This window comes from Mauremys reevesii, linkage group 26 (assembly GCF_016161935.1).
Source record: "Mauremys reevesii isolate NIE-2019 linkage group 26, ASM1616193v1, whole genome shotgun sequence".
NCBI classification, from domain to species: domain Eukaryota; kingdom Metazoa; phylum Chordata; order Testudines; family Geoemydidae; genus Mauremys; species Mauremys reevesii.
This window is the reverse complement of record NC_052648.1, coordinates 5931373-5940885: the sequence shown is the minus strand read 5'-3', so window position 1 is coordinate 5940885 and position 9513 is coordinate 5931373. Positions and strand designations below refer to the sequence as shown.

At 53.1% G+C, this 9513-nt stretch overlaps 1 protein-coding gene across 1 annotated transcript; it reads right to left on the bottom strand.

Annotated features, from left to right (window-relative positions):
• Window positions 1–200: 200 nt before the first annotated feature.
• Window positions 201–6806, bottom strand: ODF3L2 (outer dense fiber of sperm tails 3 like 2). Its single transcript, XM_039516167.1, has 4 exons — window positions 6390–6806; window positions 3549–3659; window positions 1408–1521; window positions 201–820 (listed from the first exon to the last, which is right to left on the bottom strand). Exons 1-4 carry the CDS (start codon window positions 6439–6441, stop codon window positions 339–341), a joined length of 759 nt encoding a protein of 252 aa, XP_039372101.1. The 5' UTR covers window positions 6442–6806; the 3' UTR covers window positions 201–338.
• Window positions 6807–9513: the final 2707 nt, after the last annotated feature.

Here is a 9513-nt window from a genome sequence, read left to right as displayed (position 1 = left end):
TTCCTGGAGATTTCATCACATGAGGACATAATCGTTAATTCAAGATTAATCTTTAATCCCTGGAGATTCCAGGCCAATCCTGGAAGGTTGGCAACTCTAGGAAGACTCCTCCCGCTGCAGAGCAGTGCAGGGTTGTTCCCTACACTTCCACAGGGTTTGGACTGGCCCTGTTTTAAATGTCTCAAGTGCTGGCGCATCCGCTGCTTGGAAGCTCTCCCAGGACTGTGTGTCATGAATGGGCTGGGGGAAAAGCGAAGAGCTTCCAGTCTGAGTCACTGGAGAGCCAGTAGATCAAGGCAGGGAAGGGAAATCAAGGGATTTGCTGCCCCGCTGCTCTGTCACTGGGAAACATCCACAATGAGAGGAGTGACAAATTCGGAGTGCCGGACACCCAGGGAGTAGGCTGGGGCTCTTGTCTTGTGGGCGGTCACCTTTTCGGGGCTGTGCGTTCCAGGCCCCGGTGTCCGGAAGGGGGCCCCGGGCGCACTGCGTCGCCCCCGCATGGAGAAGGCAGGTGCCCGGTGCAAGTAGGTGTTGGGGTCTGTCCTGTTGTAATGGCCGGGGCCGGGCGTTTGGGACCAGTCCTCAGAAAAGCCACCGTGTTTGTTCCATCCTGAGATGGTGACACTAGGGCTGGACGGTTTGCTGGGGACCCAGGAGCCCAGCAGCGAGGGGAGAGCGTAGCTGTTCGGGGCAGGGACGGGATCCACCCGCCGGTACTTGGTACGAGATCCTATGGTGAAAGACGGCGGCCTGCGCTGGGTGACAGGTGGGGCTTTCTCTGGACTGTACCTGGCTGGTCCAGGGGTCCGTGGCTGTGCTGAAGGAGACACAGCGTTAAACGCTAAAGCTGGACGCAGTCGGGAACGGGAGCTCGTGCCCAGCTCCGCGTCATGTCACCCCGATAACGCTGGATGTGGAGTCTAGGATTTCCCAGGCCAGAGCGTGCTAGTCGTCTGGTCTCCTGCCTCCACTGGGGGCCAGTTCCTGTTGCACCAGGAGAGGCCTTGCAGCTCTGCAGAGCCACTTCCGATCCAGCCCTGGTGGGGCAGGAATGCCCGCTCCTACCAGGGCAGGCAACTGAATGAACTGGCCGTCATAGGCCATCCTCTGCTGCACCAAAAACCTCACCCATGGTGTCTGCTGCACCAAAGCCGTCCCCAGAGTTGGCACTGATTCGCCCCTGGGCCATTCTCACCCTTTGGGGGCTCCCGCCAGGCCGAAGCAAGGAACAATGGCGGAGGAGTGGCTTGCCCTGAGGATAAAGAGTGGCCCAGGGGCTGCCAGACCAGCACTACATTCAATTTAAAAGCAACCCAAAGAGCTGCTGACGCGACCAAACCAGCCACCCGTGTGCCCCCCACCAACTCCTAGACCAATGGGGGCTTTTGATGCTCTTCCACTCACCCAGGGTCTTTGATCTCGCCAGCATGGAATAGGATGGGCCTCCGCTCCTGCCAAAGCGAGTGAGTTGCGGGTCCACGTAATAGCAGGGACCTGGGCTTGAATCTTTGAAGTACACTGACAACAAAAGAGAAAAGCATAGAGCAGTGGGGCGGCTGGGAAGATAGGACAGCGCTTTCTCCTATGGAGTGGGCCAAATTCATGCCTGATGTAACTTCAGTGGGATTGTACCAGGGATGAATATGGTCACGGGCCTGTCGGTCACATCTTAATTGGATTGCGCATCCACACCGGGCCATATTCGGATCTGTCACGCTGTTACAATCCTGCTGATTTCCATGGAGTCATTCTGGATTTACACTGACCTGAGACCAGACTCGGGCCCCTCCTGGGGAATGACGCTAGAGTAAATAAAGGGCTTTGATTCCCACTCACGTACATGGGTGTAAATCAAGACCTCTACTCAAGTCAATGGAATTGCAGCCGTATAAAAGCCACAGCTATGAGCTCAGAGCCAGGCCTTTGATCATTCGTAAGCAACATCAAGAGCTTGACAGGGCTGCAGGGGAGGGCAGGTCTCTAGCCCTGGTTCTGCTGCTCCTGATCTTAGGAAAATCAGTTTCCTCAGATGTACAATGGGAATAAAGTTACTCCCCTGTTCGTTGAGATTGACAGCTGAAGAGTGCCTGTTACAACTAGCGGTCACAACTCTCCCGGGTACGAGTCCTATGGCACCTTATAGACTAACAGACGTTTTGAAGCATGAGCTTTTGTGGGTGAATACCCACTTCGTCAGACGCTTGCATCCGAAGAAGTGGGTATTCACCCACGAAAGCTCATGCTCCAAAACGTCTATTAGTCTATAAGGTGCCACAGGACTCTTTGCTGCTTTTACAGATCCAGACTAACACGGCTACCCCTCTGATACGCTCCTGGGTACGTACAGTCAAAACCTCCACTAATCGGGCATGCTTCTGTCATTTTTAGTAGCGACAGGCCACTGGAAGAGGCCAGTGGGGCTCCCTGCTTTGAGGCTAAGGTCAGGACAGCATGACAGCTGCATTCAGAGATGAGTGACAGAAGCCCCTCATGGTGGTGGGCCTGCATTTCAATGACCCCTCTGAAGCGGAAGCGGCACGCTGTGACCGAACGGGGAGGGGATGCAGTTTGGCCAGGAGGGCTATGGCGCAGGGAGGAAAGGTGTATTGGTTTTAATTACAAATCCTATTGAGCTTGAGAATAATGTGCTTTTGGCCTCTCAGCTCTGGCTCCCTGCTTCACCCTGTGCATTCTTGTTTTGGAAATAAAGAGCGGTCAGGTGTCCCGCAGTGTCTGTGCTCTCAGCCTGGTCAGCTGAGATAATGCAGCTTCATAGTTGCCCTGTTCCAGCACGCTCGTGGTAACAGCAAAACTGTACACAATGGCAAAGCACAAAAGATCCGTGTGCAAGAAGTTCTCCTAGACACACACACAGAACACAAACCCATATATGGGCAACACACACACAGAGAACACACACAGCCATGGGTGATATATACAACACAACACCCACACATGGGTGATACACACACGTACACAGAGAAAACACACACATACACACAGAACACAACCTACACATAGGTGATACACATGCACGTGCACACACACGAGTGATATACACACACACACGTGGGCATACACACAGAGAACCACACACAGGTGATACACACACACACACACAAGTGATACACAGAACACACACGGGTGAGACACACTCACAGAACACACACATGGGTGATACACACACAGAGAAAACACACATACACAGATGGGTGATATAAACACACACAAATAGAGACAGGACACAAACCCACATTTGGAGGGTACACACACACACACACACACACACACACACACACTGGGGTACACACACAGAGATGGGACCCAAACACACATGGGCCATATACACACATGGAGGGGAGGAATACACCCACATACTGATCTTGGACTCAGTGCCTGAGCAGCTGCTCAGAGGAAGGGCTGGGAGGTGGGTGAAGTGACACTGGATACGTCGCTGAGGGAATTGTGTGTGAGGGGGGCACCGGGAAGAACTGACGTTGGTCAGACCCAGGCTGTTTTAGGGAGAGTGGCTCACAAAGACTTACCGCCATTGTTGAGTCTCCTGTGAAAGGAATAAGCTGGGCTGGTTAACTTGGTGTAGTCGTGGTTGACAAATCCGACAGTAGGAGGCAGACGGTACTGTCCCGGCCCGGGGCCTGGCACAAACCAACAAAATGCACATGAGTTAATAATATGTCAGAAAACCGGACTACCGTCAGCAATGTTGCCTAGTGGTTAGAGCAGAAGCAGCCAGGACTGCGATGTCCTGTCCCTCGCTCTGGAAAGGAGTGTTAGCTAGTGATCTGAACCCAGGACTGAGCGCTAGGATGCCTGGGCTCTGTGCCCAACTCTTGGAAAGAGTCCGAGCTGGTGATTAGAAGAAAAAAGCTAGGAATTCCTGCGTACTACCCCAGACTCGGCCATTGACTCCAAGGATGACCTTGGGCAACTTGCTCAACTATTCTGTGCCTCAGTTTCCCCACCTCTGACACAGACACAGTGAGAGTTCTCTATCCTCCAAGGGGGACTTGACAATGAAATTATTTCGTACTTGCGAAGCACGCTGAGATGCTCAGCTTCAAAGGCACCGGAGAAAGAGGATTACATTGCTTCAGCCCAGTGGAGTTTACATACAGGAAGCTGCCAATTGCTGTCCGCACAGACTCCCTGGTGCTGTCACATCAGAAGAGAGACTGACGACGCGATTCTCTGAGACAGGGACTGCCTTTTTCTGTATCTGGACAGCGCCTAGCACCATCGGGTCCTGGTCCATGACGGGCGCGCCTACGCGCTACAGTAATACACATAATTCATACTAATCTATTAATCTGCATATGTTAGAGCAATCGCCTTCCATTTGAAGCTGTTTCAGCATCAGGGTTTGGGGGGGGTCTGTCTTTTACGTGCAGGGCACACAGCCGAAGTTCAATTTGGTGCAGGGGACGTACCGCCACAGAGGCACGTCCGTCTCGTCTCCAGTCACAGAGTGTGATCGCAGCTCACACAGACGTACCCGAGCTCGCTTTGATCTTGCTAGCTTGGGTACTGGAACAGTGGGGCCATATTAGCATGGGACTCCTACAAGCCCACTTGGAACCTTGGATACTTGCAGGGCTAGCGAGCTAACCCAGGGGGACTTGCCCTCTAAGAGGTGGTGGGCACGTGTGACTCATTACCTGCTGGCCAAATTGGTCTGATGGACGGCGCCTCATAAAGGGGGAAACAGGAAGAGGAAACGGGGGTGAAAATATCAGGGAAATGGGGTAGTATTAGACAGGTGTTGTACCATTGCCTGCTGGAAGACCCAGGGCAGAATGAGAGAATATAAACCACTAAGTAGTTCGATTTAGATATAGAGTCTTCAACCAACTCTGCTTTGCCATAGAAAGAAAGAAAGAAAGAAAGAAAGAAAGAAAGAAAGAAAGAAAGAAAGAAAGAAAGAAAGAAAGAAAGAGCGAGCTAGGGTGGAGCTGAAAGGCTTGGAGCTTCTCCTGGGAAAAGAGGGAGGGTGGAGTGGAGATGGTGGGGGGGAGTGGGGGTGGAAAAACTCCAGCTGGGGAATGGCCCAGGGTAGGGGAGCGTTCTCTTCTGGGTGGAGGGGGGGAACACCCTACAGGACTGTGTGTTGTTGTGAATTGCAAATTAGATCCAGAAGGGGAATGTTTTAACGACTCTGGACTGGTGGAGGTGACTTACGGAGCCCCTGAAGAGGGTAAACTGAGGGCAGGGCCCGCAGCACCATGCTTTGCCAGAAGGGGGCGCTACAGAGCAGGCATGCCCAATGATACGTGTGCTGAAGCTCCGACAGGAGAGGCAACCGTGCCCTGTGATTGCAGCATGGCCACGCCCTAAGAAACTGAGTTTCTCTGCTGTCCAAGGATGCAGTGCTGGGGTACCAATGTGAGACGGTAGCAGTTCGAATTCCAGCAGCGGATACACACGCGCTTACAGAAGCAACGGTGGGACTAAAGCATCTTTCATAAGCCATTCATCGAAACGCCTGCGGCTCCTACTTCAAGAGGAGTGAAGTGACAGCACTAAGGAAAGTGCTGCCTGAATCCAGAGCACTGTAATGAACAGAAATGTTACAGAACCAAGACCAGCTGCCTCCCACCAGCTCCTGTTTCCAGCAGTGATTTCTAACGACTTAGCACTTATGGGACACTTGACATCTTGACAGCAGCTCTGAACAGACATTTCAGCTTCACCACATCCCCTCTGTCCCTGCTGTGAGGCAGGTCAATTTTACAATCCCTCTTTTCACAGATGGGGAAACTGAGGCACCAAGCAGCTCAGGAATTTGTCCCAGGCCAGCTGCGCTGTGGTGGGGTTGGGATGGGCAGGGTTTTATTTTGGGCCCATCTTAGAAGTAAACACATCCAGACCTTTCAGGATCTTTAAAAGAGAAACAAAAAACCACTCTCTCAAATCTGATTCTCTAAAGGAGCAATTTTCAGGTAGGTTTCATAAAGTTCCTTCGCTGGGCTGCCTGCCCAAAGTCAGGAAATTCATCGCTAGTGTCCATTATTTTAATTATGTATATTGCAGTCATAACAATAATAATCCCTCACTTTTATACAGCCCTTTTCATCAGCAGATCTCAAAATGCTTGGCAAAGGAAGTCAAAATCATTATCCCTGTTTTACAGATGGGGAAACTGAGGCACAGTAGCACCTCTTGTCAGTTAGATCAGCTTCCTATTTTGCTAAGGGCCGTACAAATGTTCAGGCAATGACAGTCCCTCTGAAGTTATTTATTAATTTATTTACAGTAGCACGTAAAGATCGAGGCACTGAACAGACACATCATAAAAAGACAGACCTGCTCCCAACTGCTTACACTCTCACCCCACGGCAAAGGGAAACGGGGCTTCACAGCAAGCATACCGGTCTCATGAGCAGCAATGGCAGGTGTCTTTCTCCGCCCCACCTCTGCCATCCCGGACACGGCGTGGATGCACAAACGGAACCAATCCTTTATCGGGCCGGGCTCTCTTGCTCTCCCCCTGCTCCAAAACTACTGCTGATCCTGAGCGCGAATGCTAACAGGTGGGGATGTCTCTCTGCTCTGATAAAACCGCCCTGCAGAGAAAAGGCCCTGGCAGCGGGGTGTTCCCAGAGGAGCCCAGCATGAGACGCTTGCTGGATCCCTGCTACGGAGAAGTGTTAGTCCATCAGCACTGGTGACAGCCACTGGTCGCGCTCGCTGAAAGCCGACACCCATGGAGGAGGGACTGGGGTGACATTGTAAACTTATCCCCCATACACACTCGACCGTGGCCCCAGCAAAGTGATGCAAGATTGATGCCCACTTAGCAACCCTGCAGGCCGATGGCGAGACAGCTGCTTTGCCCTGCTCGCTGAAGCATGATGCCTTCTGTTCCCCAGCTGCTCTCTGAAGGGCTCAGGAGGGCAAATTAGATTTTGATGAGCACAGCCAGCATGGGGAAGCGTTGCCTGGTGCGCCGAGAAATCCACACTGTGCTTGGTGGGGTTAGGTTGCTGCCCATCCGCATGATGCTTCTGGGACTTGTCGGGTGCCCGAGAGACTGGTGCTTGGGGCGGAGGTTGGCCCTTTTCCTTTGTAAGGTGCGGGGTGGGTGCTGGATCACTGGCCTGCACAGGATTGCGGAGGATCAGCAGCCAGGGATTCCGTTGGACATGGCAAATGGAGAGCCCCAGCTCCTGACCTGTGTCATGCCGGCTCAGAGGAGCAGAGCGCAGAACCAGCAAAGGAGACGGGAGAGTTAATGCGGGTGCAATAATAGCTCCATTCTGCCCTCCTGGGCGCGTGTGATTTTTTGGTGACGCTGGCAGCTGAAACTAGGGCAATGAAACACCCTGCAAAGGAAAAGACCTGGGGCCAAATTCCCCTCTGCCCTCTCCTGTGCGTGGTCATTTACACCAGGGTAAAATGGCTGTCAAATGCTGATTTGGTTTGCGCCAATGACGCAGTGGCGTAAACGACAGCAAAGAGAATTGGCGTCTAGGCCCGGAGAGGGAGAGGGGGGCTGGCAGATTGCAGAGCAGGACAAAGGGTACGTCTACACTGCGATGAAAGACCTGCAGCGAGGCCGTAGCTGGCCTGGATCAGCTGACTCAGGCTCATGGAGCTTGGACTGCGAGCCTATAAAATTACCATGTAGACGTTCAGGCCTGGGCTGGAGCCTGAGCTCTGAGACCCCGCAAGGCAGGAGGGTCCCAGAACCTAGGGTCCAGCTTGAGCCCTGCTAGCCTGAGCCAGCTGTTCAACATGCCGGGGTGGTTCATTATTTTAGAAACTCGGAAACATCTCCAAGTTGAGTGTCACGTGGATTGTGAGGTGCTCAGATCCTACAGTTAATAAGTAGTTGGGACAGATACAGTAGTATCCTGGCCGAACCTTATGGAATCATGTTGAACCTTATGGAATGAAGGTTAAGGATTCTGGGAGTCCGTTGTCGTGAAAACGCAGATGTTCATGGGCTAACGTGGGATGGGATGGAACCTCTTTAGGCGAGAGGACATGATTAATGAAATCTCTGGAAGATATTAGGGGCTTCAGAGGACTTGGGTGGGGGGGCAATATGAGCAAAGTGTATTTCCTAGGAAATACTTGGGGGGGGGGGGGGCGAAGGAAATGCAAATGACCCACCTCAAATCCAGCCTTTTGAAGCAGAGACTCATTGTTGCCTCTTCATGGGCAGTTCAGAGACCTCCAAAGGGTATGACGGCTGGACGAAACTTTTCCAGGCTGTGCTGGTTCTCAGCTGAGGGTGTGATGAACTTGCAATGAGGTGAAATCCCTGGGTGGGGTTTGCAAGCACCGCTCCTGCCCGTGCCCCTGTTGGAGGGGTGGGATCTCAGACCAGCATGTGTTGTAGGAGCAGCAGTGATCTGTATGCTCTGTATAATCTGTATGTTCAAAAGGTCTGTTACACCTCCTCTCCCTCTGTGAATACCTGTGACGTGGCTTTCCCCCTTCTGGAATGCTTGTGGGATGAATGGGCTGCTTGAACAGCTGGAAGATCAGAAGAGCTCCCAGGTAGACAAGGTGTCTGGCATAGGCGCTGACTCCGTGGGTGCTCTGGGGCTGGAGCACCCGCAGGGAAAAATTGGTGGGTGCTCTGCACCCAACGGCAGCTCCCCGCCCCATCCTCCGGCTCACCTCCGCCTCCGCCTCTTTTGGACCCTATGTACTACACATGCCCGCTTTTCCCCCTGGCTCCCAGCACTTGTGCCCCAAAACAGCCGTTTCGCGGTGGAAAACGGTGGGAGGGAGGGAGGGGGAATGTGGCGCTCGGGGGAAGAGGCGGGTCCGGGGCAGGGATTTGGGGAGGGGTCCAATGGGGCAGGGAGGGGGCAGAGTTGGGGCAGGGACTTTGGGGAAGGGGTTGGAATGGGGGCAGGGCCGGGGTGGAGTCAGGGCAGGGCCGGGGGGGCACAAGCACCCACCGGCACTGGGAAAAGTTGGCACCTATGGTGTCTGGGACTCTAATTAGGCAGCGCTCACACACCCAATGCATGGACACTGCATGGACACTGTCCGAGGTGGAGTGTGACCAAGCAGACCCAGCCAAGTCATCTCTAGTTTGACTATTTGCGGTAAATATGCCCAGTGGCCTGTGATGGGCTGTTAGATGGGGTGGGATCGGAGTTACTACAGAGAATTCTTTCCTGGGTGTCTGGCTGGTGAGTCTTGTCCACATGCTCGGGGTTTAGCTGATCGCCATATTTGGGGTTGGGAAGGAATTTTCCTCCAGAGCAAATTGGCAGAGGCCCTGGGGGTTTTTCGCCTTCCTCTGCAGCCTGGGGCATGGGTCACTTGCTGGAGGATTCTCTGCACCTTGAAGTCTTTAAACCCTGATTTGAGGACTTCAGCAGCTCAGACATAGGTTAGGGGTTTGTTGCAGGAGTGGGTGGGTGAGATTCTGTGGCCTGCGTTGTGCAGGAGGTCAGACCAGACAATCATAATGGTCCCTTCTGACCTTAAAGTCTATTACTTTAGTCACAGGCCATGAGGAGCAGGTCC